Source organism: Chionomys nivalis, chromosome 3, assembly GCF_950005125.1.
Source record: "Chionomys nivalis chromosome 3, mChiNiv1.1, whole genome shotgun sequence".
Lineage (NCBI taxonomy): Eukaryota > Metazoa > Chordata > Mammalia > Rodentia > Cricetidae > Chionomys > Chionomys nivalis.
The window spans coordinates 120,690,871-120,717,702 of NC_080088.1; the positions used below are offsets into that span (position 1 = coordinate 120,690,871).

At 51.0% G+C, this 26,832-nt stretch overlaps 2 protein-coding genes across 11 annotated transcripts in view; one reads left to right on the forward strand and one right to left on the reverse strand.

Moving 5' to 3' along the window:
• The window catches only part of Git2 (GIT ArfGAP 2), a 51,099-nt gene extending 45,611 nt beyond the window's left edge, over positions 1-5,488 (forward strand). For all 7 annotated transcript variants that reach the window (XM_057763602.1, XM_057763605.1, XM_057763604.1 and 4 more), the window contains 3 exons: positions 77-265; positions 1,867-1,930; positions 2,672-5,488. In XM_057763602.1, the coding sequence (XP_057619585.1) occupies positions 77-265; positions 1,867-1,930; positions 2,672-2,884 (466 nt within the window). In that variant the 3' untranslated portion in view covers positions 2,885-5,488. The remainder of the gene's footprint in view (positions 1-76; positions 266-1,866; positions 1,931-2,671) is intronic.
• Positions 5,489-10,585: 5,097 nt separating this feature from the next.
• On the reverse strand, positions 10,586-25,825 carry Tchp (trichoplein keratin filament binding). Of its 4 annotated transcripts, none has more exons than XM_057766057.1 (13): positions 25,749-25,825; positions 24,880-25,067; positions 24,356-24,566; positions 22,992-23,048; positions 20,417-20,485; positions 18,842-19,015; positions 18,084-18,196; positions 17,882-17,948; positions 16,752-16,924; positions 15,507-15,588; positions 13,797-13,982; positions 13,073-13,216; positions 10,586-12,317 (listed from the first exon to the last, which is right to left on the reverse strand). In XM_057766057.1, the coding sequence occupies exons 2-13, from the start codon at positions 25,065-25,067 to the stop codon at positions 12,285-12,287; spliced, it is 1,497 nt and encodes a 498-aa protein (XP_057622040.1). In that variant the 5' UTR covers positions 25,749-25,825; the 3' UTR covers positions 10,586-12,284. The 4 variants fall into 4 exon arrangements, with proteins under 4 accessions (XP_057622040.1, XP_057622038.1, XP_057622039.1 ...); XM_057766055.1 differs by having other exon boundaries at positions 25,685-25,825; XM_057766056.1 differs by having other exon boundaries at positions 25,638-25,825.
• Positions 25,826-26,832: the final 1,007 nt, after the last annotated feature.

Genomic DNA, 26,832 nt, shown 5'->3' on the forward strand with positions numbered 1-26,832 from the left:
GGTGATAACAGGAGGAAGGAAACCCAGAAGAGCTGATGAGCACTTGTCCTGCTTAGTTATTCTTACCTGTCCACAGGTCAAACCGAAAGGGACGGCAAAGGAGTATGGTGTGGCAGGGGGATGGCTCATTGCCAGACATAGTAGAACCCCACTTGGTCTCCAGCCCCACACTCCCCAGCACAGAAGATGTCATCCGGAAGACTGAACAAATCACCAAAAACATCCAGGAGCTCCTCAGAGCAGCGCAGGAGAACAAACACGACAGGTATGAGCAGTCTGGCTCCCCTGTGCACACACAGATGTATGTGTTAACTTGGCAAGAGGAGGCTGTGCCTTTTTCCCCGCATAGAGCAGGGTGCCCACAGCTTCCCACAGCTTTGCCTGACAGAGATAAGGGATCTCACGTGAGAACCACTCCTGGAGGGAGTGCTTCCATTCTGTGGGGTGCTCTGTGTGTGATCCTTTACACGGTTAATATACGGCTGGGGTTTCAGGCTGCCCTTGCACTCACGGCTCTCTGGTGGTTGTCAGAAATAGGTGCCCTGAGCGTGTACTTCAAAGATTGCAGTATGCTGTTTGCTTCAGTTCAGGGAGATTTGTTATGTAGATGTGCATTCAGCACCGTTTATGATCTGCTCTCCTCTCCTTTGAAGACCAGAGAGAAAATGATCATTTCAAAATCATTGACTTAGGCTTCTGACTTAAAGCTAGAGTGGCATGGGGATTTACCTTTTCTTAATTATTTGGTGTTCTGTGCTCTGAGTACTTGGTGCTGCGCTGATGACAGCCTCACCTTTATCCCTCAAGTTTACCTAGGGGGGCTGCACCTCCACACCTCCATCTTGCTTCTAGTGGCCTGAAGCAAGTTCCCCTTACCTCCTCCCCCACCCCCAGCTCTTCTTCAGCTTCACTTGCTTGTGGTCATGTTTCTGTACACACACTCACTAATATAAAATTAGAAATAGAGACAGCTTTTGACAGTCTTTAGTCAGAAGTCAGTTTTATGGTTTTGAAAACGCAAGGAAAGAATGTTACTTGAAGCCTTGAGTCTGTGGTGGTTACAGTGGTTACAAACAGCTTTGTCAGGCCAAACCTACAGCAGTTGTGGCTGTGTTTCTTTGCAGAAAATGCCTCCAAATGTACTTTCTTAGTGCCCATGTCCCTCCAAGACAGTGGGGAAGTCAGGCACACATAGCCAAGGTTTGGTGGCAATGTTGCATTAAGAACCATCACTCAGTACCCATCAATTTGTGTTTGTCCCTCTCCACCTGGTAGCACATAGCCTCGGGTATACTACAGTGAGTCGCCCCATGTGCTCCATCCTGCATAAAGCCGGGGCTTGCTTCTTCCCTTCCTCTTCACAAGTCAGACCACCATGCCTGTTTATGAGTGCGAATATGACGCATCACCTCCTTGCTGTTGAGCATCCTAACGAGAGGAACTGTGCACGTTCATGGCCAAGCAGATAGCTCGTAGACAGTGAAGTGTAGACACCAGTTAGAATTTAAGGATTTTTTTCATTCCTTTATTCTTCACCTCTATGGGCCTTGGCATGGGACCGTTGCTCCTCTCTCTATAAATCTGGAAGATAGCTGTGAGAAGTAAGGGAGCAGGCTGGGCATGTGTGCTTGTCTTCATCTCTGTTGCCCAGAGCACACAGCGCAGATTTCAGGCCTGGGGACTGTTACCAGGGTGGATGTGTGTTCCTGAAAGGAGGGACCTGCTTTGTAGCAGCGTGTGCACTTGCTGTTCGGGTGCACAAAGCCAGCCACAGCTTAAGCCCCCTTCACTAATGAGTGGAAATGGAACCCACCTGCCCCTGAGCACTGTGCACCTCTAAACCATGACCTCTTCACTATCTTACAGCTACATTCCCTGCTCAGAGAGAATACATGTTGCTGTTACCGAGATGGCAGCCTTGTTCCCCAAAGTAAGTCACTTCCTACTTGCTCCCTTCCAGTCAGTTTCTCAGAATGGCTTCCTGACCTTATATTGTCTTTGTGAGGAGCAGAGTGTCGGGATAAGACCCAGGATCCTGTGCATACTAGGCAAACTCTCTCCTAAGAGCTGTACGGCAGCCCGTCATCTTTTTCTTACATTTTGTAGCACATGGTTTTTTTTTGTTGTTGTTGTTTTTTTTTTTTTTGGTTTTTTTTTTTTTTTTTTTTGGTTTTTCGAGACAGGGTTTCTCTGTGGTTTTGGAGCCTGTCCTGGAACTAGCTCTTGTAGACCAGGCTGGTCTCGAACTCACAGAGATCCGCCTGTCTCTGCCTCCCAAGTGCTGGGATTAAATAGCACATGGTTTTTAAATACATCTTCTTGTAGGGCTTTGAGATGCTTTCACTATGCATGAATATCAGTTTTAGTAAGACGTGTATATATGTAAGTCAGGTGCCGTGAGGCAAAGCAATAGAAGAAAGTTTAGAATAAATAATAAAGATTTTTTTTTTACATACCTTAAAATAGCACATACTACTAAAATTCTTCTCAAATATAAGCATTTGCTTACTCCTTAGGCCATGATTTGCAAAGCTGGTAATGTTTAAAATACCCAACTGGAAAACGTTGGACTTTACAGTAAACTGCGGTTGCTCTCGGGAGCAGGCGTACCCCTCACTGCTGGATGGCCACTCCTGCGGCCCACAGCAAACAGCTTTACTCTTTGTTTTAGAAACCCAAGTCTGACACGGTGAGGACTTCCCTCCGGTTACTGACGTCCAGTGCCTACCGGCTTCAGTCGGAGTGCAGAAAGGCCCTCCCAGGAGACTCGAGCTTGCCCGCCGATGTGCAGTTGGTCACACAGCAGGTCATCCAGTGTGCCTATGACATCGCCAAGGCGGCCAAACAGCTGGTCACAATCACCACCAAAGAGAACAACAGCTGAACTGCAGGGCGCTGTCCTACTTTCTAGCTGCTGAGAGTCCGGCTACGCTTAGACATGAACTCTTCAGATTTTTACAAAACCATTTAATGATGATTTGAAACTTTTTTAAAAAAAATCTCAGTATTATTTTTGCATGTTTTCTAACAGATTTTTGACTGTAATTTAACCATTGCCTTATGTGAGCTTGTATGCAGCTTAGCTCCTGTCCTGTTGTGTTGCCACCAAGTGCTTAGGTCATGACCCGATGTGTTTAAACGCCATTGTTCCGAGTTTGCGACAACTTCCCAGCCCCTGAAACTCTCTACCCATGACGAAAACTATAATAATTGATATTTTTAGTAAACATTTTCTTAAGAGAGTTGGATTTAAAAAAAAAAAAAACAATGTTATCTGTTTCTTCCAAGCATCGTGCAATAAGTAGATTTTTACATCCTGTCTCAGAGTCTCAGAACTTGGGGTATCTCTAGGCATGTGGGAGAGCAGGTCCTTGCCCCTTCCTAGGGGAAGTGCGTCTCTTGGGGGGGGGGACAAGGAAATGACCCATTTCTAACTTTTGTATCATGTTAAGTGTTGTGTTATTTAATGTTTTTATCTTGATTTTCTATCTATAAAGATTTTACCATCATGCTGAAGTCTTCATAATGTCCAAATAGTAGTTAAAAATTCCCATCTACATCAGGTTCCAGTTGGCCACATTCAGAGCAAGAGCACCCCTTGTCAGGGACCTGCCTTCCCCCCAAACCAGACAATTCACTCAGAACTTAGGGCAGGCAGAAAGAACCTGGGTCTGTTCTCGCGGACCGGTGCTGGCATTCCTGCAAGGGGCAGACATCGCAGTGCCCTTCATCCTTTGACCCTCACAGCTTCACATGTCTCCTCCTGAAGGGTTTCTTCCCAGGTAAGACATAATGGCTCAGTGTCTTCCCTTCCCCTACGGCACTGAAGGGCTAGTCCCCTGCGCTCTGCTAACTGCAGCTCTCCCATAGGTCCGTAAGCACAGAACTTGACGTCTAGGCCGCGGCAGCGCTGGTGTTTACATTACTTCAGGCTCTTTTTGTGGATGTTGCAGTCCATCCCCTTCCCAGCTTACCACATCTCTTTGGCAGTCATGGCTATGAAGCCAGCCAGGCATACACCAGGACACAGCAGGGCATAGGGCAGCTGGGGAGCCCTGCCCAGCCTGCAAGGACAGCAACCTGTATTGCTAACGCTTTGGTTTTTCAGCATAACAGGAATTTGGGTTATTTTATGCCATTTTTCTAGTTGAAATGTGGACAGTCAATCTAGACATGCCCACTGAACAAGCAGAAGTGAGCTGTGACCTCTAGGCTGCCTCTTCATAGCCTCTGCTGCGGCCTATAAACTGCGACATGAGGACTGGCTTTGCTGGCCACCAGCATAGCCTCTGAACCAACCCTGGAAGGCAGTGATGACCCGCTATGAGTTCATTGTCAGTCTCCTCCCCCGTGTGTTCTGTGGGAGTGATCAAGGTGCAGGTCACCTCCCAGAAACAGTGCCACCATGGTCAGGTTCTGCAGGTCACGTGTGCATTGCATGCATGGGAAAGGGCCAGCACTCCAAAAGCTATCCGTAGAACCCAAAATGCCACATCTCTGCTGGATGCCCAGGAGTGCCTTTCAGAAAGGGGCCTGCCAGCTTGAGCTCAGGCGCTGCCTTGGACAAACTTGTCTGCATGCTGCAAGGACTCTACTGCCCTTCCTGGCAGGCTCTCAGAGTTGGTTCCAATCCTGAGCTGGTTCCCATGATCCCCAGAGAGGATAGGCCTCTGTTGGAAGCTTCTCAGAAGAGAATTGTTAGAGTCAAGGACCTGCCACAGAGGACACTCTGTAGAAAATGAAGGAACGTGGGGTCAGTCCAGCGTCGCCAGCTGCTGTCAAGAGCACCAGAATCCACAGACAATCCTGAGTCCTCCTCAGGCTGAAGCTCCCAGGTGGAGGCCAAGGAACCAGCAGGAGGTGTCCTGCCTGGAGCCCCCGAGACCTGGGGTCAGAAGATTCTACTCCCATAGGCAAATGCATCTTGTCTCAACGCTTGTCCTGGCTGGTTTTTGCTTGTGGGTCCCATTGCCTTGTACAGGTCAACTCTGCATCCAATCCTGCTGTTCTGTTCCTTGTTCCCTTTTCTGCCCTTCCTTCCTACCTATCCCACTTCCCGAGACAGAGAGGATGAAGGACCTATTGATGAACAGACCCTGCCCCACGCTCCGTTTGGAGAAGACACCATGACGGTTCTTACTTGCCAAAGACTTGAGTCCAGTGTTGCACTCAGTTGGGACTATAATCGCGCAATGTGAAGGGTGCTACCCTGACCCCAGTGACTCGGTCGCAGAACCAGATTGAGAAGAGCACAGTTTTATCCTCTGCATCTGGCAGTCCAGTTTCCTTTCCTTCCTGTCCTTACAAAGCAAAATGCTGCATAGACAAAATGAGACATATTTCACACCAGTGTTTACCTGCGTCGCTCGTGCGCCCGCACTTGTTTCTTGTCATTAAACATCCTGTCCCTGAAGTTACTGTTCCCTCATGTAAAGTCGTGCTGGAGTTTGTGCCTGCCAGTTATGTAATAAATAGTCTCTTAAATGTCTGTGGTCATTTTGCTTCCCTCCGGCTGTTGAGTGTTTCCAGCCACTGGGTGGGGGCGGCAAGTTTCCTTGTCACTGGATCTTTAAGAAGAGGTGGTCGCTTAAACCTCCCTACCTTGGGGTACCCAGATTAGTCCTTTTCTTCCTGTGTCTAGCATGTAGCCTTTTGTTTTGTGTTTGAGGCAGGGTCTCAACACGTAGCTCAAGAGTGCCTTGAACTGTCATCCTCCTGCCTCTGCCTTCTGAACACTGGAACTACAAGCATGTGCCATCATACCTATCCTGGTACCCTTACCCCTTCCATGTTTAGGTCATCCCAAGCCAGCCCAACTCAGATGCCCTCACTCCTTCCCGGTAGGCAGGCAGGTAATAGAATTAGTTCGTGCCAAAGGCCAGCAGTCTGTCTTCACTTTCAGCGTGCATAGGGGCTGTGCACTTGGCTTTGACAGGGCCACCTTGTCTTCTGGAGAAGTGGCATGGTAGTTCCAGGTGGAAGGAGGAGGGGATACTTGACTATCTCTGGGCCTCTCGGGGTGAAGCCTTAAGAAAGGTGGAATGTTACTCCCAGCTTGCTAGGCAGGACAGCTTAGGAGAGCCCACAACCCACAGGTCAGACCCAACAGCACACACCCAGAGTGCTTCCTGAGCCAGGCTCCCAAAAGGGCCTACAGACCCTGCGAGGCTGGCTCAGTTGTGTGGGTGCCTCCGGGGCTGCTGCTGCTACAGGTCTGTACCACATTGGAAGACACTGCTGTAGACACTCAAGTCTGTGTGCCACGCAGCAACTTCTCCAGCTCTTGCTGTTGACTGTGTCGGGCACTGCTTGGTTCTTTGAGGCACTGGTGAGATAGCCAGTAAAGCCACTTGCCTCTAAGCCTGAGAACCTGAGTTTGAACCCAGAACCCACACAGTAGAGAACATAGCTTCTGTGAGTTGCCCTCTAACCCCATGAATGCATGGGCCATGTACACACCCACAGACATGCTCAACCGATGAGGGAAGATTTATTTCCTTTGACAGAAGAAAGCAGCACCCAAGGAGGCGGACTCCCCCGCCTGGGGAAGGTGAGGGATCAGATGGTTCGTAAGACTGAGGCATCTTTGAGAATATGGCAAAGAAGCCAGTGACAGGAGCTCTGGATGCCTCAAAGCCCAACTCACAGGGTACCCCTGAGACTGCTTAAACAAATGGCTCTCAGCTGTCAGCTTGTGCCCCCAAAGCCTGGGCTCCCCCCAGTAGGGTTTGCCTTAGTTCCTCAGGCCCTCACACCTGGACTATCTGGTCACCGAAGTCAACAGAAAGGCCTGCTAAGCTTTGGCCATGACTCAGAACTGTGTGAACATGTCCTCCGTCTGTAGGCCAAGCACAGGCCCCTCACAGAGGGGACCCAACCCTGCTACCCAGCAGGTCAGGAGTGTGAGGTTGTCCAGGAACAAGTCCTGGAGGGCACCTGCCTCTGCCTTCTGACCATGGCTTTGTCCTGCTTCAGCCCAACTACTAGCCCTTCCATCGGCTGTGAAACCGGTCTCTGAAAGAGCAGACATGACCTCACTTCTGCACACCTGGATCCTGCTCCCCATCCCACACACCCCACAGCTTCCTCTCTTCCCAGGTTCCCAAACTGTTCACACTCACTCAGAACCTAGTCTCATTTGTCACAAATGGGGCATCTCTCCAGGGACCCCAGAGCCTATGCCTACAAAAAGCCTGCTAGCACCTTGGCCAGCCTCCTTCAAAAGCCCAAGCGGACACTCACCTAGCCTTGGCTTCTCTTTGCTAGCCTTGGCTTCTTCTCTTTACCTCCTCTGTAAACTCCATCTCATGCCCTAAGAGATAGGCACATTTTGAAATTGCAGTCCATACACGGCATCTTCCTCCAGCCCCTTTCCAGAGCCCCACTTTGGTACTACCACCCAGTACCATCTGAAGCCCCCCACTCTTACTTTCCCAGGGTGTCTATATTAAACACCCAGGAACTAGGAATAGAAACCTCCCCATTCTGCTGATGAGAAGCCTGAGGCTCAGGCCTGTGAACACAGGCAGTAGTAGGGAAGCTCAGAGTATAAGGCCTGTGGTCTGAACCCTGGGTCTCTACCCAGGCGAGTGAACGTCCAGTATAAAGACAGCAGGCCCGGGGGGGGGGGGGGGGGGGGGCTGGAGAGATTGCTCAGTGGTTAAGAGCATTGCTTGCTCTTCCAAAGGTCCTGAGTTCAATTCCCGGCAACCACATGGTGGCTCACAACCATCTGTAATGGGGTCTGGTGCCCTCTTCTGGCCTGCAGGCATACATGCAGACAGAATATTGTATACCTAATAAGTAAATAAATATTTAAAAAAGAATGAGGTATGAGTGGGAGGATTAATTAAAATGGGGAGGATTCTGCCCACACCCCTGGCAGAGACACAGAAGGTATCCCCTGGAAGGCTAGGTCTTCTGAGTTCCCTGCTTTCCAGAAACTTTTTAACCTACCCAGGCCTGACTGGTCTCTAGAACTTGGTTTGTAAGTTTGGTGCCGTCTTGGTGAATATGTGGCACCCTGGACTCCAACAGCCTATGTTGGGCACCTTAGCGAGTGAGCCGTGTCTCTGTCCCAGGCTATTTCCTGGGCCAGGATGTAGGAGGCATGTTCCACTTCCACTCCAGGTGTGTGTCTGTGTAACGTCCAACAGCAGTGTGAGGAGATGGGGTGGAGGAAGTCCATCTGGAACAGTGCTGAGGTGGGAGGCTCGGGGACCCCAGGTTGCTGTCAACTGTGTACTTAGCTGAGAACCCAGAGGCAGATGGGTTTCTGGGTGGTGGTGGAGTCTGAACATCTCTGATGACTGTTGAGCAGGGACCCAGGCACCTTGTAACTCCGTGGTGGAGAATGTAGGAGTTGGAAGTGAGGCTGCGATCCCACGAGGTCCTGATGTAGAGGCTACTGTAAACCAGGTCTGCCTCATGTCATCCTGAAAGGCCTGGGAGGTGTCAAGGCTTGGCCCTCGGGGCAGCACTCCTGAGGTGGTAACTGGAAGAGGCTAGTGTCCTGTTGGTGTGCTCAGAGACACTCACCTCCTGCCTTCCGTGTGTGTGTGTGCGCGCGTGCGTATTTGTGCATGTACGCACGTGTATGCACATACATGTGCACTAGCTGCACGTGTCCGTTCTCTCCTTCCACCATATGGTTCTTGAGGGCTGAAATCATTAAACGTGGCAACAAGAGCCTCTAACCACTAAGCCATCTTCCTGGTCCCTGAGAAAGCAATTTCTATCCACAGCCCAGAAAAGTTCAGAAGCAACTATGTGAGCTGGAAGCCAGAAGCAGTGCCGTGGCCAGTCAGGTCTCGATGCTCAATTCTGCCTTGGGAGTCCCCAGTCAAGTGGCATGAATGACAGATAGTATGGCCCAGAGTGGGGACTCTCACAGATGCCTGCCTACCGTGACTAGGGAAAGAAACACAAAAGAGCTGCAGACGTGGAGCTGCAGACACGGGGCCTGCAGACACGGGGCCTGCAGACACGGAGCCGCAGACGTAGAGCCGCAGACACGGGGCCTGCAGACACAGGGCCTGATCATCCAGAGTCATGCAAGCAGCTTTAGAAAAGCCAGTTTCAATAGAAAAAGGTGGAGCCAAAGAAAAATGAGTAAAGAAACAACAGTGTGCCGGGCAGTGGTGGCGCAGGCCTTTAATCCCAGCACTCGGGAGGCAGAGGCAGGCGGATCTCTGAGTTTGAGGCCAGCCTGGTCTACAAGAGCTAGTGCCAGGACAGGTTCCAAAGCTACAGAGAAACCCTGTCTCCAAAAACAGTGTATCTGTGCGCTCAGCTATGTGGACTGAAAACAAAGGAGCTGTAGCTAGTGTTCAGAGAAGCATGTGACTGTCTGTGTCCTGGTGATCATAAAAATAATGTCCCCCTCCTGAAAGACAATGATGTCAAACTCCACATGGCTGAATTCCAAGCCATGGAGAACTAACTGTAAGGGCCAGTGTTTTTCAAAAGCATCACAATAGGCCTGCAAGTGATGCTCATGTCATGAACTGAAAGCTACCTAAAACCTAGATGGCAGGAAAACACTTTCTGTCCATAAACCGGGCTGTGGCCAAGCAGTGGTGTCACACCCTACACACCTTTAATCCCAGACAGGTGAGGCAGAGGCAGGTGGGCTCTGACTCATCTGCAGAGTTCCAGGACAGCCAAGGCTACACAGAAACCTGGTCTCAATAGACCAAAAGAAAACAAAGAGGATGGCTGTGTCGCCTTCCTGTGGCACCATGGTCGGTCTCACGCACTGCTGTCCATGTGTCTGTGGCTAACCCCACTGTCTGAGTCCTGCCAGGGTTCTTCCCTAGGGAGCTGCGGCTGGGAGCAGCACAGAGGACAGGCTGTATAGTACCCCTCCCTCCGTGGCCACAGTGGCTGCAACCCATCTCTACTACAGAATGGGAGAGGAACCTACTGAAGGAATCTTGCCTCATTTTAAGTTAAACAGGGCCATGTGCTTGCTACACAATGACATGTCAGTAGCAGGCATGGAGGACTGTACTAGGGGCCAGTGTTGGCTTGCAGAAGTCCATCTGCACAATGGTTAAGTCTCACACCTCTCGCAGGACACTGCTGCCCTCGGTGTGACTGTGCACAACTACAAACACACTGGCAGTTAGAGGCATGAGCTGTCAGCAAATACAAAACAGCTCTGAATTCAGAAAAAGCAGCTCAATTCCGTTTGTGGGGGAAATGTTTAAAACATTTTTAAAAACGGGAGGGGGGGCGCTGGAGAGATGGCTCAGCGGTTAAGAGCATTGCCTGCTCTTCCAACGGTCCTGAGTTCAATTCCCGGCAACCACATGGTGGCTCACAACCATCTGGAATGAGGTCTGGTGCCCTCTTCTGGCCTGCAGGCATACACACAGACAGAATATTGTATATATAATAAATAAATATTTAAAAAAATAAAAATAAAAAAAACAGGGGCCAGCGAGGCAGCTCAGCAGTTAAAGGCACTTGCCACACAAGCCTGATGGCTCCAGTTGAATCCCGGGACCTTCATAAAGGGTAGGAGAGAGGTGACTGCACACAGGTGTCCTCTAACCCCACCTGCACGCCATCACACAAAAGTACGTGTGTATATACATATACACGTACGCATGCGTGCACAAACAAATGATCATACAACAACATAGAGAACTAGTGGGACATCATTTTAATTCTAGAAAAAAACAATGTTTGTCCGATAAACCTTCAATCACCCCTGTGCAGTGTCTGGCCACTTGGGGTCTAGCTTGGAGCAGTAGACAACCATTAGTGATATTCTGTGGTTCCCATAGAAATATGGGGGAAAAGCCAGGCAAGTGGCGCACTCCTGTAATCCCATGACTTCAGAAGCAGAGGCAGGAAGATCTCTGTGAGTTCGAGGCCAGCCTGATCTATATAAAGTTAAGTTCCAGGACAGCCAAGGCTACACAGAAAAACAGTGTCTCAAAAACAAAAAAAATAAAGGGCGAGAATATCACTTTCACAAGAAAAGTGAATGGAACCTATGAAATGTGACCAGGGAAAGACCCGTGATGCGGCTGTCTGCACTGGCCTCCTAAGTACCCTCCTACAGCAGTGACAGCCTGTGCTTTAGTTCACAATTAGTGAGCATTTGAAAAGGCAGGTAACTCACAAGTGCCTAATGAAAATGTTGCTCAGGGGCCACATCTGAGAACCACAGTGAGCAATGAGGGGACAGGATGGGGTTGCACAGTGGGAGGGAGGAAAGCCACGCAGCCCTCGTACCTGGGCTGTTTCTGTAACCACAGACAATGCCCTATAATCAGCTAGAGTGTACTGAGGTATGGAATCTTGAAAACAATAAGAAAACTGAATCCCAGAGGAAGGGCATGGAAAAGTACAAGTCATAAAGATACCACCGATGCTACCAAGATCACAGCTTGTCTGCAGAAGTGAGTTGGGAACTGGACAGGGGTCCAGCAGCAGGGGATGGGCTGACCTGTGGTTCTCCAGGGTCACAGGCTCCTCTGGGCACATAATTCCCACAGGGCTACACACAGGCCTTCCCCAGACTCTGGAGGACATAGTGTCGCCCCTGCCTTTACCAGGCTCGCCCACCAGGTGACCTTGAAGACTCTTTTCGGGGTGGCATGTGTTCTAATGCTCTGTGGGGTTCGTTTCTTTCTGCTGGAACTGGGGCTGGGGCTGGACTGAGGACCATAGGCTGCCAGGGAAGCCTTCCACACCCCAGCTCCACGGGAATTCTCAGCACTTCCAGAACAAGGAGTTTCTTTGTCGCTGTTTTTTCCTGACGCCCAGGCTGCCAGGCTCCTCCACAAACACACATGATCCTTTGGGGCTCCGCAACTAATAACTGAAATAACTGCACACAGACCTCCAAGTCTCCCTTCAACAGAACAACCTATTAAACAGCAACTTTAAAGCCTGACAGGCTCCCTCCTCTCTCTGGCTGGTCCTCCCTAGCGCTGACATGTGCAGGCATGACAAGGGGAACCTACACATCCCGTCCTGGGAATACCACTTGCTCTTAGTAGCTCTAAAATCTATTTAAAAAGCACTATCCAACCTCTGGACAGTGCTGTAAACATGAGTCTGTCTGTAAGACCTGTCTGGGTGAGGAGAGCAGGGGAGGGTCCTTACGGGTACTGCACATCTAAGGCATCTTGACATCTAGCTGGACCATGATGTGCTGAACAGGCCTGGCCAAACTACCCAGCAGCACCCTGAGCCCTGGCCAGAACAAGCACTGTACAAATGTCTGGAGCTTTCTATCAAGTTGGCATGCTTCCGTGTGCTTAACATCAGTCCCAGGCAATTTTGGGGTGTCCATAAGGCTGAAAAAGAAAGCATACAATTTATCAGATCAACAGTCTGCAACTCTGGGAACTGACCTCTTGCTCTGTTACGAGCACATGACTAAGCTTTCACTTCCGGCTGAGAAAGTCCTGACTCTGAGCCACAAGTGAGGCACTCGCGTGCCCTGTGAAGCTCTGGCCCTGGCCAGCTGGAAATGTTCTTCCCTGTGCTCGGAGCCCTCTGCTGGCGGAACTCTTACTCTACCCCAGCCACTCCCTCTCTGGCAGGGAAGCAGTCAACCCTCTTCCTCTGCAGCACACACCCCTCAGAACGCCAGAGGCCAGGTGGCCCGAGAGTCCCTCCATGGGCTCCAGAGAGCCTAGTCAGCAGGTCCCTCACAACAGGCACGGCAGCCTCCGAGGTGCCCCAAGTCACTCGGGAACAACATGTAAAATGCATAGAAAGAGAGGAAGCAGAGGGAAAGGGGAGGCAGCTAAGTCGGTGTCTCCGTCTCCTGGCTTCACTGGGCAACTGGGACCTGGTCCTGTTGTCACCTCTCATCAGCTATGGCCATCATTCTTCTAGATCATACTTTGTCCAACAGGGTGGACAGGTACAAGACCAGCGATCAGACCCTCTGTCTTTGCAAAGGAGGAAGCAGCAGGAACCAGAGCAAAACCACGAGGACCATTTGAGGCCCAGTCAAGGAATGGCCTTTGTACTGAGTCTATAAGCAGTGGGAAGACAGACATAGGATGGGGCTGTGGTGGCCAGTCACCTGGCGGGCGCCTACCTTGGGCCGGTAGCCCTCCTCGGCCATGGTCTTGGCCTCCTGTTGTAGCAGAGCATCGGAGAGCTGTTCCGCCCTCCTGACCTCCTCCTCTTCCTCCTCCGCCTGCTGGGCTGCTTCCCAAGCCTGGAGCTGTTGCTCTGCGACCTGGATACCAAGAACAGAGTCACTAGAGACAAGGCCCACGGGGCAGAGCCCTGCCTCTGAGCAAGGAGGCAGATGGCAAGTGCCAGCAGCCAGGATGGGCACCTGAGGTCATGGAGCCAGTGCTGTGGACCTTGGAAAAACTCTGTATGCAGCCGTGTGTTTGGAAAGCAAGGGGGTAGGAAAAAGTAACCGTGACATCAGCATGGTCCCCACAGAGACTAGGGAACCAGAATAGAGCCTGTGCCACAGAGACACGGCTCTGCAGTTAGAATAGACTGTCCTTACAGATGAGCCGAGTTCACTTCCTAGCAAGCTCAGGTGAGTGGCTCTCACCTGCCTGTGACTTTAGCTTCAAGCCAGTGCCTTCTACTGGCCTCCTTGGGCAATCACACAAGTACACAAACCCACATTCGAACACACCAAAAGGGATTTGGATGTGAGTGAGCAAAGAACTGAGTCATGGAACTTCGAGCTCTGTCCTGCAGTGTCCTGAGAACCTCGTGGGGCCTGCTGCCCGCCCCCGCTCCCCCCACCTCCCGTGTCCTGACCTGCAGAGACTGCCCTCACCCTCAGCACCCACCTGGGCTTCCAGCTCTTGCTTCCTGGCTGACTTCAGCTCTTCCCTCTCCTCCTTTGCACGCTGAGCTGACTGCCTTGCCTCCTCCAGACTCTGGATGAGTTTTTCCCTGTGTTTTAGGGTCTCTTCTTGTGCCCGCCGGTTCTGCTCCATCTTTTCTTGTATCTGCTGCTGCCTCCCCATCAGAACCTGGCCAAGGGGAAACGAAGGTTTGCATTTCAGGTGAAGACACCGGTCCAAGCTTCACACTGGCTGCAGCCGCATCTGTACCAATCTAGCCTCGTCTTCACACACAGGCAGCAGACCTGAGCCACAGGCCCAGTATGGGCCCCTGCTCTTTCCCAGACATCCCAACTATCCTGGTTACTTTTGTTTGTTTCCAACTCTCCAAAAGCTAGAGTCATCTGGGAAGAGGAGTATCAGTCGAGAAAATGCCGCCACAAGGTTGACCTATAGGCCAGTCAGCGGCGCATTTCCTGGTTTAAGAATATGAAGCACCACTGTGGGTGGTGCGACCCCTGGGCAGATGGTCCTAAACTGTACAGCACAGCAAGCTAAGCCAGTCAGGAGGAGCAAGCCAGTAAGCAGCACCCTCCATGGCCTCCGCATCAGCTCCTGCCCCAGGATCCTCTCTGACTGCCCTCCGTGATGCACTGTGACCCAAGAGGTTTAAACCTCAATAACCCTTTCTTGTCCAAACTGGTTTAAGTCATGCATTTTACCATAGCAATAGAAACCCTAGCCAAGACAGCAACCCGCAGGGCACAGCAGTGTGAAGGGGGACACTGGGGGCCCTCTACACAGGTACAGGAACCTCCGGCCACCAGTGGCAAGCCCAGCCGACGGGTGCAGCCATGCCATCCTCTGCGGCTACAAGTAGCAAACGCCTGCTACTGTTTGGAACCTGGACCTTGCCCCAGAGCAGTGGGATGTAGCAGCCCCGGCCCAGGAACCAAGAAGCCACAAGACACACCTGACACCTGCACTGTCCAAGGGGGGCACATACTGTGGCCACAACCAGGGAAAACTGCAGTGAGGAAGACCGGGAGCCACAGGGTACACGCGACACACCGAGCACACGGAATTCAGAGTTCCAGCCCACTTCAGCGCAGCGTCAGGGCAGGGCCGACAAAGGCTCCCAGCCAGGTTCCCCGCGTGCCTCGCACACTGCTGCTTGCTGGCCCCAGGGAACATGGACTCCTACATGAAGGTGCCCAGCAAGTGCCTCAGCGAATATCCACCCAAGGAGGGAGGAAGGGCTGCCGCTGCAGCCGCGCAGTGTTGGCTGATGCATGCTGAGAGATGTGCTGGTGAAAATGCATGAACTCAAACTGCACCGTGGGAAGGACCCATGGAGTTAAGAAGCCATGTGCGAGCCACAGGAGACAGAAGAGGGCTCTAAGGATGGCCCACTTGTTCTTGCTCTACGTCTGAGCATTGCCTACAGAGACTTAGATGCTACTTAAGATGACCAGAGCAGGGGCCGGGCGGTGGTGGCGCACGCCTTTAATCCCAGCACTTGGGAGGCAGAGGCAGGCGGATCTCTGTGAGTTCGAGACCAGCCTGGTCTATAAGAGCTAGTTCCAGGACAGGCTCCAAAACCACAGAGAAACCCTGTCTCGAAAAACCAAAAAAAAAAAAAAAAAAAGATGACCAGAGCAGAATTGGTCAGTGGGGACCAAATAGCTGTCCAAGTCCCTCAGGCGGAATTACCTCATTCATCAGTCTGTCCCGTGCACTTTGCTCGCGAGCCCATTCTGCTTCTCTCTTTTCCCACATCTCCTTGGCCTCCTCCCTAGACAGACACAGAAGGGACAACAGAAGTTCTCCACCACCAAAGGCAGGAACGGATGACAGCTCACACCGCTGCTCAGCTGCAGGCAAACACATCCACACCAAGAACAACACTTCTGTGGTAGTTTAGGTCATCATTTAATACTTCATCTCCTTAAATTAAAAAAAAAAAGTACCACAGCCATTTAGCACTGAGGTAAATAAAACCATAGGACCAGAGACAGGAGGGGAAGACACTACCTGTGCCCAAGCCCAAACACCACCCTCTGAGAATGGCTACTGGCTCACCTGGCAGCAGCTAGCAACCTCCTTGGGTCTCCAAGGGCTGTGTACCCACCACTTGGCCGAATGTCAGGGCCAATAACACTATCTGGATATCTGGTGTGGGACAATGGTCTGTATTCTGTCATTATATTTTAAATAAATGCTGATTGGCTAGTGGCCAGGCAGGAAGTATAGGCAGGACAACCAGACAGGAAATAAAGGCAGTTCAATGAGAACAGGAGAATTCTGGGAAGAAGAAAGCCCATTCCTCTGCAGTCCCAACCCAGCCACAGAAGAAGCAAAATGTGACTGCCTCACTGAATAAGGTACCGAGCAATGTGGCTAGCATAGACAAGAATAATGGGCTAATATAAGTTATAAGATTTAATAAGAAGCCTGAGCTGATGGACCAATCAGTTTATAACTAATGTAGATCTCTGTGTGATTTCTCTGGGACTTAATGATTGCGGGAACCGGGCAGGACAGAAACCCCTGCAACAGATATCCATGCATATCGCCTGTTATTTGGCTATTTCCATCTGTGAGGTAGACTTTTAGGTCCCAAAGCTGAGGCCAGAGTCCCAGTCCTGCGCCCCATGGAGAGCAGCCAAGGTAACATGGTGGGGGTGTCTTCATTAGGGTTCAGGCTGATGTCACAGACCTTAGAAGCACAAATATGTCTATGCGGAAGCAATCTCCTCAAGTGGTTTTGAGACTTTAGATAAGCACCTCACTACTCTGAGCCATAGTGGCTTCCACTCTGAATAACATCAGCTACTAGCAAAGACATGTTCTCTGGGGATGAGGAGCTATATGGGGGATGTGTGAGGACACAAATGGTCACCCAGTGACCTGAGGGCATCTCACAGAGGACAGTAGAGGCCAGCAGCTGTACCTCACCTCAGCAGTAGCTGCAGCTCTGCCTCCCGAGCTTTCTCCAGCTGCAGTTGCTCCTCGATGACCTGCTTCATCCAGGCTGCATCGGCCAGGGCCTGTTCCCGCCGGGCCAGTTGGACACGCTGCAGCTCGTCTTCCTTCTCCAGGAGTGCCTGCAGGATCCGCCCATCTGCCTCCTGGAGGAAGGGGTGTGACCCACGGATGGTGGGGCCAAGTGAGTTCTGTGCTGTGCTCAGACAGAGGAGCCTGCCTCCCTGCTCAGCCCCTTCTGCATGTCCCACAGATGCAGCCATGCAGGGCTTGATGCACTCTCAGGACAGAAGGGAAGGGGCTGGATTGCTTCTGGTAACCACGAGGTCGGCTTCAGGAACTGCACTGGCCCAGAAGTTTCCCACTAAGGTGACGCCTACCACCTGTGCCACCACAGGCACATGTCCCTGGATGTGCAGAACACATTTTAGTACGCCATTTGGCTTCAGTTCTTTGAAGAGGGTACAGCGGTGCATGGACACAAACACATGCACAACTGCTAACGGCAGCTCTACTGGAAATGGGAAAACCAGAGACCAAATGCCCACTGGCAGGAAGTCTACATAAGTCAACACTACAATAAAAAGGTGAGGGGAATTCAAGGGTGGGGGCAGAATAGTGGCACCAGATCTAACGGTCTGACCGGAGGAGGCAGACAGCCAGGAGATCTGAGTGTGTTCACCCACAAGCTCATTCAAGTACATGACAGGATCAGCTACCAATAAGAAGCCTAACCTGTGTTCGCTAAAACAACTGTGCTAAGCAACGCAGCTGAAAGGACACTGGGACTTGAACACCGGAGGAACCGCCTCTCTATGGGTGTGAACGAACAGAACAGCCAGCTCTGGAGATGGGCAAGACCCTTGCTCGGCGCCTCACCGAGCCAGAATCAGGCACTTTGTCCCATGTGTCCACACTATGAAATGACTGCTGGCTTAATTAACGTCTGCATTGCCTCCCGCGTTTCTCCCACTAAGCACACCTAAGGACCAGGCCGTGAGATGGCCCATCTGCGCTTTAATTCTCCCGAGGATGCGCTCAGGTCCTGAGCAGTGCAAACAGTTTCCAAAGGATGAAGGCTGCCAGGGTGTCAGTTCACTCACCAGCTCCTCCTGGATCTGCTGGGTCCGCCTATGGAGCTGTGCATTGTACTGATGTCTCAAGAAGCGCCTAGAGGTGGAAATCAAGCAGCTTCAGTCCTGCATGACCACTAGGCCACACCCCCTCTGGTTCTGGGGAGACCGCATGGAAGTCTGAGAAGGCAAGAGACCCACCCTCCGGGAAGAGCCCAGGCTTCCCACACACCCCAGCTCAGCCTTGCACCGGAGGGCCGCCATCTGCCTTCTGTCTTCCTCTAGCCTCTGCAGCTCCCAGTGTTGTTTCAGCAGGTTCTCTTGCTCCTTCTTCAGCTTGGTTGCCTGTGGTTACAATAGTAAACCCAAGGAAGATGGGTCATCACGGGTCATCACCATCTCTGGTCCCCTCCGTGGAATTCCGAGTCCCACCTTAACTAAACTACCCTACAAGCCTGGCCCAGTCCGAGAGACTCCGTATACTGGTTCACACTTACTCTAACTTCTGTTTCCTCAGCGGACACAGCAGCCTTGCTCAGGCCCTGTCTCTAGGATCTAGAATTAGTGATGGGCAATCTCTAGTTACTAAAACACCAGGGCTAAGGAAAGGGAAACAGAGACCAAAGAGGTGAGGCCTCGCTCTGTCTGAACAGCAGACTCAGGAAACCAGTATTGTCAAAGACAGCCTCCTGGACCAGAATCCCTGATGGCTCCCATCCTGAGACCCAGACCTGCTACCAGGAAACAGTGTGCTAGAGCATGCGCCACTGGAAAACCCCGATCCAGTGGACAGGTGTGCCACTAGGCTGTTAATGTCCCAAAGTCTGGGCGCGCCATGGAGGGTCACAGCAGAGCCATGAAGGAGCACACACAAGAGGAGAGCATCCAGCTCTAGAGTGGGGACCATGCACAGAACCCCACCCCTGCTGCCATCTCAGAACGGCTTTTAAATGTGCCCATTCCCACGCGGGTCAGGGCGGCTCCCCTCACCTCCATCTCCTTCTGCTTCAGCTCCTCCATCTGCTGACGCAATGCTTCAGCCTGCAGCTTCCCCTCCAGCTGCCTCCTCTCCTCCTCTGCTTTCATCCGTTCCATGGCTTCCCTGCGAGCTGCTTCATACTCATTTTCAAACCGCTTGATCTCCTGCTCCTCAGCAGCTTCTTGCTACCAGAGGGCAACACTATCAACATGCAGCCAGCAGAGACTCAGCTCCCAGCTGCCATCTAGCTGCTGTAGGACCCAGGTAAGCTCAATCTGGAACCCCACTGATCAACACATGCTGTGGACTCACCCCCAGAGGAACTGCGATAACCCAGGGTTGCTTGCCTGGGATGTGGGTTTATGATGCTGTGGCCAGAGAGATGGCTCCACAGTTAAGGGCTCCTCTGCTCTTCCAGAGGATGAGCAGAGTTCAGTTCCCAGCACCCACATCAGGCTCCCACAGTCACCAGGAGCTCCACCTCCCGGTGATCTGATGTCCTCGCCTGGCCTCTCAGACACCATTACACATGTGGTACACACTCAAACACATTACAAAAAAAGAAAAAGTACGTAATAATTAGAATCTTGGCGCTGGAGAGATGGCTTCAATTCCCAGAACCTACATGGAAGCTCACAGCAGTCTGTAACTTCAGTTCCAAAGGATCCAACACCCTATTCTGGCCTCCACAGGCACCAGACACAGCAGGCAAAATGCCCATACACTGAAGAATAACTTTTCAAAAGATTTTAATTAAAGAAAGTTGGTCAAAGCCGGGTGGTGGTGGCACACGCCATTAATCCCAGCATTCGGGAGGCAGAGGCAGGTGGATCTCTGTGAGTTCGAGGCCAGTCTGGTCTACAGAGCGAGTTCCAGGACAGGCTCCAAAACTACAGAGAAACCTTATCTCAAAAAAACAAAAAACAAATGAACAAAAAAAAGAAAAGCTGGTCAAAGTGGCACATGCTTATAGTCTCAGTCCCAGGGAAATGGAAACTGGTGAGTCCCTGTAGGTCCTCAGTAGTCCACTGGGAAAGCTACAGAACACTGAGAGACCTTATCTCAAAAAAGGTGGCTGGCTCCTGGGGACCATCACCTGAGGTTCTCCACTGACTGCCACATGCACATACCTGCACACACACCCACATGTGCACAGGCACACACCTGCATACACACCCACACATGCACATTCACACACCTACAAACACACCCACACATGCATGCATATACCTGCATACATGCCTACACACACATGCATGCACACACCTGCATACACACCCACACATGCACATACACACACCTGCATGCACACACCTGAATACACACCCACACATGCACATACACACACCTGCATACTCACCTACACAGGCATGCACACACCTGTACACACAGACACATCCATGAATATGCATGTGGGCACACACAAAGCAAATATTCAGGCTGCATATGCAGCAAGCATTGGGGCAGGTGCAGCAAGCATTGGGGCAGGCGCCTGCTGCTCATCTAGACAAAAGCATAGAAACAAGACCCAGTGAGAGGTGGGGAGGGAGCCACAGCACAGCACGGAAGGGTCACACATCACACACCTGTTTTTTTTCTTCTTTCTGTGTTGCCCAAGAATTTATCACGTGCTTCTTGTGAAGGTCCAACTCAACCTAAGGATGAGAAAGAGAGAATATTAATTTCCCTGTGGGCTTGTGTGAGACTGAGGTGACTTGAGGCTGTCTGTGCCGTCTGCTGGAACCTAACCATGACTCTGTGAGCTTCAAGTGAAAGGCGACCCCAAGGAGAACAGTCTGAGGGCCAGTGAGACACTCAAGGTGTAAAAGAACCCTGCAAACCTGACTATGTGAAACACAGGATGAGGGGGCGTGTGTGTGTGTGTGTGCGTGTGTGCTCCTCGCATCTCTGTGGTAAGGGGGCTCGCGTGTGTGTGTGTGCTCCTCACATCTCTGTGGTAAGGGGACTCGTGTGTGTGCTCCTCACATCTCTGTGGTAAGGGGCCATTTGTGTGTGTGTGTGCTCCTCGCATCTCTGTGGTAAGGGGGCGTGTGTGTGTGTCCTCCTCACATCTCTGTGGTAAGGGGGCATTTGTGTGTGTGTGTGTGCTCCTCACATCTCTGTGGTAAGGGGGCTCGTGTGTGTGTGTGTGTGCTCCTCACATCTCTGTGGTAAGGGGGCTCGTGTGTGTGTGTGTGTGCTCCTCACATCTCTGTGGTAAGGGGGCTCGTGTGTGTGTGTGTGTGTGTGTGTGCTCCTCACATCTCTGTGGTAAGGGGGCTCGTGTGTGTGTGTGTGTGTGTGTGTGTGCTCCTCACATCTCTGTGGTAAGGGGGCATTTGTGTGTGTGTGTGTGTGTGTGTGTGTGTGCTCCTCGCATCTCTGTGGTAAGGGGGAGGCGGAAGCGAGAGAACCGCCTCAAGCTGGGAGTGCTCGGCTGAGTGGCAGAAAGAAGACAAAGGCTGCCTCAGCGAGGTGGGAGGAGAGAAATGACCTCCACACAGTCGCCAGAGCACACTTGTGTCCCTCACACACACAGTAATCCATAAAATCACCAACAACAAAACCAATCTGCACACTCAGCAGGTAGGAAACCAAAGGACCAGCTGCTTCTAAGCCCAGTTTACAACCAGAGCCCCGGATGAGCAGGACGCATTTCTCAGGAACTGCAATTTCAAAGGAGCCCAGGAGACGGCTCAATGGAGCAGAGCCAGCCCTGAGCTCGGGTCACCAAAACGTCCCTAACAAAGTAGTAGCTTAGATCAGGCTGGCCTTGAACTCACAGACCTGCCTGCCTCTGCCTCCTCCTCAGTGCTGAGATTAAAGGAGTGAACCAGAGCCTGGTGGATGGTGGCAAGAGCCTTTAAGCCCAGCACTTAGGAGGCAGAGGATCTGTGTGTTCGAGGCCAGCTTGCTCTACATAAGGAGTTCCAGGCTAGCCAGGGCTACATAGTAAGACCCTGTCTCAAAACAAAAACAAAAAAGAGTGAACCATCCCACTTAGCTTTCTTATTTTTTAGTATTTTTTACATTTTTTATTTAGTGTGCATATACGTGTGTGTGTGTGTGTGTAGATCAGAGGACAACTTGTGGGAGTTGGGTCTCTCCTTTTATCCTGTTGTTCCTGGGATGAAACTCAGGTCACCAGGTTTGGCAGCAAACACCTTTACCTGCTGAGCCCATCTCACCTGGAAATTGCTACTGACAACTTCAAGACATAAGAAGGTACATAAAATGACAGAACCAAACACTGCTGAAATGTATAAACATTATCAGCAACAGGCTTAACATCCTCCAGCCAGTCTCTGCTCAGTGATCCAAACCAAGACATTCTCCCTCTGTCCCCAGGTCTCAGACTCCTGTCTCCTTCATCCCAGTCTGGGCCTTCACTTTAGGAGCCCAACAGCAGCGCGCGCACACACACACTGGCCCAGCTAACTCCAACAATGCTGCCAAAAAGAGTACCCCAGGACGCAGCTGTGCAGGGGTGCCCCAGGACGCAGCTGTGCAGGGGTGCCCCAGGATGCAGCTGTGCAGGGCTGCCCCAGGATGCAACTGTGTACCACAGTCCCATCTGGCCCTTTCCAGCTTCCTGGCTCTGTTCTTGCACCACAGGCCAGTTCTTCCAGCCACCTCCACCCAGAAGCCCCTTTCTTCACTCTTTACTACAGAACTAAAGACAGCATCCTTGTACACTCCTCTCCTTCAGAAGCTGCTCTTAGAGATGTCCTGAACCCACCTACCCAGGTTTCTGCAGCCTGTTGGGAAGAGTTCTGGGGTCAAAGAACATATCCCAATGGCAATGTGTGCAGCAGAGTTCACGGCCACTGCTCAGTGCTGTCCAGCCAGACCATCTGCCTGGTGATCTTTCTTCCTCTGTATCAACCCAGCACAAATCCAGATTCAAAACCAAACAAAAGCTAGTGCAGTGGTGCACGCCTTTAATCCCAGCACTCGGGAGGCAGAGTAGGTGGAGGCGGATCTCTGTGAGTTTGAGGCCAGCCTGGTCTACAGAGTGAGATCCAGGACAGCCAGAGCTAATACAGAGAAACCCTGTCTCGAAAAACCAAAACCAAACAAAACAAAGCAAAATAAACAAAAAAATCTGAAAGCGCACTATCCCCTACCTGGGCAAAGCAATGCAAGGCTCTTAATTCTTACCTCTCGAAGTTTGTGGTTGTTTTTTTTCCAGTGATCATATAAAAGTTGTTCAGCAATCTATCAAGAAAACACAGAAGGACACCTGACATCGCTGTTCAAATCCATTCACTTACAAAGACAAAAGAAGTCAGCTGAGGCCATGACCTTATCCATCCAGCAATGTCAACAATCAGCCACTTAAGTCTGCTTTCCTTATACACACAAGTCTGGGGATAGGACATCACAGCAGAATGGACCAAGAGTTAAGATCTGATGATATAACTTGGTCCCTTCTGGGAATCTCCAAATACATGGCAAGTTGAAACACACAGACACTAGTTACCATAGCCACTTGAGATAAAATAATGTCCCCAGACTTCTGTGGGGCCACAGAACTGAGCAGAGGAAGGAAGAATCACTTGCAATGACTTATAAGGCCGAGAAAGGAGCTACCACAGACCAAACACTCCCCTTGAAGGCACTGAAGTGGGGGTAGCTGGCCTTTTGTCTGCCCTCTTGCTGGCAAGCTCAGGTTACTATGGTTGGTATTAACTCCAACTTCTTACAAACAGAAAACCATAAATTAATCAGGCAAGAAAGAAAGAAAGAAAGGAAGGAAGGAAGGAAGGAAGGAAGGAAGGAAGGAAGGAAGGAAGGAAAGAGGGAAGAAAAATCCTCCCAGACTTCAGCACCAGGCCAGATGTGCAAAGATATCCAAGCCCGTGGGCTCGACAACCGCTGATGTCTGTCTGTTGTGAGACAATCATTGTTGAAACACCTAACTACATGCTAAGTGCCGACAAGACATGGCTATCCTCCCCACCTTGTACAAATCTTTAATGGCTGAATCTGTTCTCCAGGCTTCACATTTTAGATGCTTGTTCCCAGCCAGGTAGGTTATTCACCTTAGATCCTGGCGTGAAGAAGTGTGACTTTGAGGCCAGGGTGGTCTACAAAGAATGTTCCAGGCAAACCAGGACTGCATAGACTTAGTTCAAAACAACAAAACCAACAGCAAAAACAATAGCTCCCCAGCGTGTGGCACTATTCAGAGAAGCTGGGGTACCTTTAAGGGGTGAGGAACTAGCTGGTGGCATGTCTTTGAAGGTTATAGACTAAACCCTCCTTCCAAAGTGCCCTCTGCTTCCTGAATCAACATGATGTGAGCGCCAGTGGGCATGGACTCCATGCCTTCCCCATAATGATGGCTTGACACCCTCTAAAACCATGAGTCCAAATAAACCTTTTCTCTCTAAAGAGTGCTTTTCCCATGGCCTCAAGAGTCACCTGGTCATCTCATCTGACCAAGGCTCCCAAGAATAACCCCACAGATGCAACCATCCGCTCACGCCATGAACACTCTCACTCTAACCAAGGCTAGGTACCAGTTTCCTTCGCTCTTCCCGGGCTGACTTCAGATCCCTGTGCTGTTCCCGGATTCTCTGTTCCCGCAGGCTCATGCTCAAACTCAGCCCTTCCAGCTCAGCGGCCAGCAGGTCCTGCTCCTCTAGCACAAGCCGCCTGAGTCTCTCACGCCGGGCCTCCAGACTCATCCTCTTCTCCTCCTTCATCTTCTCACGCTGGTAGGCGTGCATGCTAGGTAAGAAGCCCACTGTTCATCAGCCACACCCAGGCCACAGTTTCATATGCATTTCTACATAAACTGGGGAGGGGTGTGTATTTAAACACACACACCTACAGAGAACACGACTGCTCTGCATACATTTTAGTTTTCAAAATGCATGCTATCTCACTGATTATTTTCTCCCATACACCCCATTTTCCAGCTAGAATAGCATCGCCATGTGGATTACTCATGCTGTCATAAGTCACAGTCCCTAGGTCCTGAGGCCGCATCCCATGAGCAGCTAGCGATAGGAACCAGCGAGCAGGACACACAGATACTTGCCTCCTCTGGTAGGAGGTCTCGGAGCTCCATTGCGCCTGTTTGGAGCTGTGGAAATTCGAAGTCCTGAAATAACGGCTGTTCTGTTCCCACTGCTGGCGAAGTTGGGCCTCCTGCTCTCGCTGGCGAGCTACAGTCTGATCCTGGGGTCTCCGGCTGGACCAATAAGAGGGCAGCGTGGGGAGCGCCATCTGAAGGGGCATCAGTGGGCAGAAACTGAGCCAGCTGCAAACCCAGGAACCCTCACTTGAATACTTGAATAGTCTCCTCTCTTTTATGAGGGGCGCTCGACCTTTGGCTGCACCTTTTGAACAACTTTAAGACCCACATTCCCACCCTAGAGCAACTGGATGACCGAAACTTTAGAACGAGGCCCATGCCAGCATGTTTTAATGATGCGCCACTAGGGCTGCAAATTATCAATTTAAATAAACCTGGACCAGCCATTGTCAGGGACGTTACAGACACAAGAATTGTCCTGACATGGCTGGGGTAGGCAACTGAGGATTTTTACATTCTGCATAAAATTACAGGGGGCAAGCAGGTCTCAGGGGCATGCCCCCGCAGTTCCAAGTACTTTGGAGGCCGACGCAGGAAGACATAGCTTGAGTCCAGGAGTTCAAAGCTAACCTGTCTCAAAAGCAACAAAAATAACCAGAGACAATGATGTAAAGATCAGTATGTGCCAAGCACCTGACATACAACTTTTTACAGGTCCCGCGCGGCACCCGAGTCAGGTCGGTCCCCCGGACCCCTCTAACCTGCGACGATAGAGGACGCCTCGTCCTGCCCCTCGGCCCAGCCTAACCTCTGACTCGTGCTTCTCTTGAGTTTGCGAAGAGTCGTCAGCCTAAGCTCGAGCACGCGCTCACCGGACTCGAGAGTCCCGCGGCGCCCGGGGCAGCGACGCCAGCCGTTTCCCGGTCGGTTGCCCAGACCACGGAGCGCCGCGAAGGCCAAAGTACTTGTAGCGCGACACCGCCGCTCGCCTGGAAAAGGAAGTAGTGGGGGATTTTATTCTGGCGCCCCCTCGTGGTGGGAGGGAAATCGACAGCAAGTGTTGCTAGTCCTTGAAGTAGGGAAAAGGGACAGCCAAGACCAGTCTGTAAACTGTTTCAGTGGGTATCCCCATCATGGTCTTGACCTCTTCGCTCATATTCTCACTCCTCCCACTCTTCAGCTGGACTTTGGGAGCTCAGCCCAGTGCTCCACTGCGGGTCTCTGCCTCTGCTTCCATCAGTTGCTGGGTGAAGGTTCTATGGTAACATTTAAGATACTCATCAATCTGACTACAGGGCAAGGCCAGTTTGGGTATTAGTATGTAAAATGAAAAAGAAAATAGTGTTTTCTTTTTAAAAATAAAGTAAAATAAAATAAAAAGACCAGTCATTACCCAGAGTCAGGAAGTAGAGGAGGTGATGGTTGGAAGTGAAGGAAGGAACATCAAAATCATCCAGGGAGCTGCTCAGAGTGAAAAAAATAAATGATTTTCAGTGCTCCTGGGGGATGTCCCATAGACAACGGAGGCCAAGAACCGATGGTCTCCATAATTACAAGTCACCGGTAAATTGTTGTCATAGTTTAGAGGTGGATATAAAGATTTTAATAACTCTAATGCACCTGATTGAACATATGCATGCATTAACTATTCCATTAAAAAGAAAAAAAAAACACAACTGGGGAGCACGGGGATTGTGTATGCTTAACATGCTCAAAGTTCTGAGTTCAATCCCCAGCACCCAGCACCCCCAAAACAATGCAGGAATGCAGACAAATATTCATCATTCATTCTTTCTTCTTTCATTTCCCCACCCATTTCTTTTTCATCCCCTCACTCCTCCATTCCTTTGTTTCTCTATTTCTTACGGAGGCCATAGAGAGTTGCTGGGCCTCTACGACCAGGTTCAAACCCGCAGCATGCTGATACGGCAGGGCTGGGTTGATCACTCACCCTCT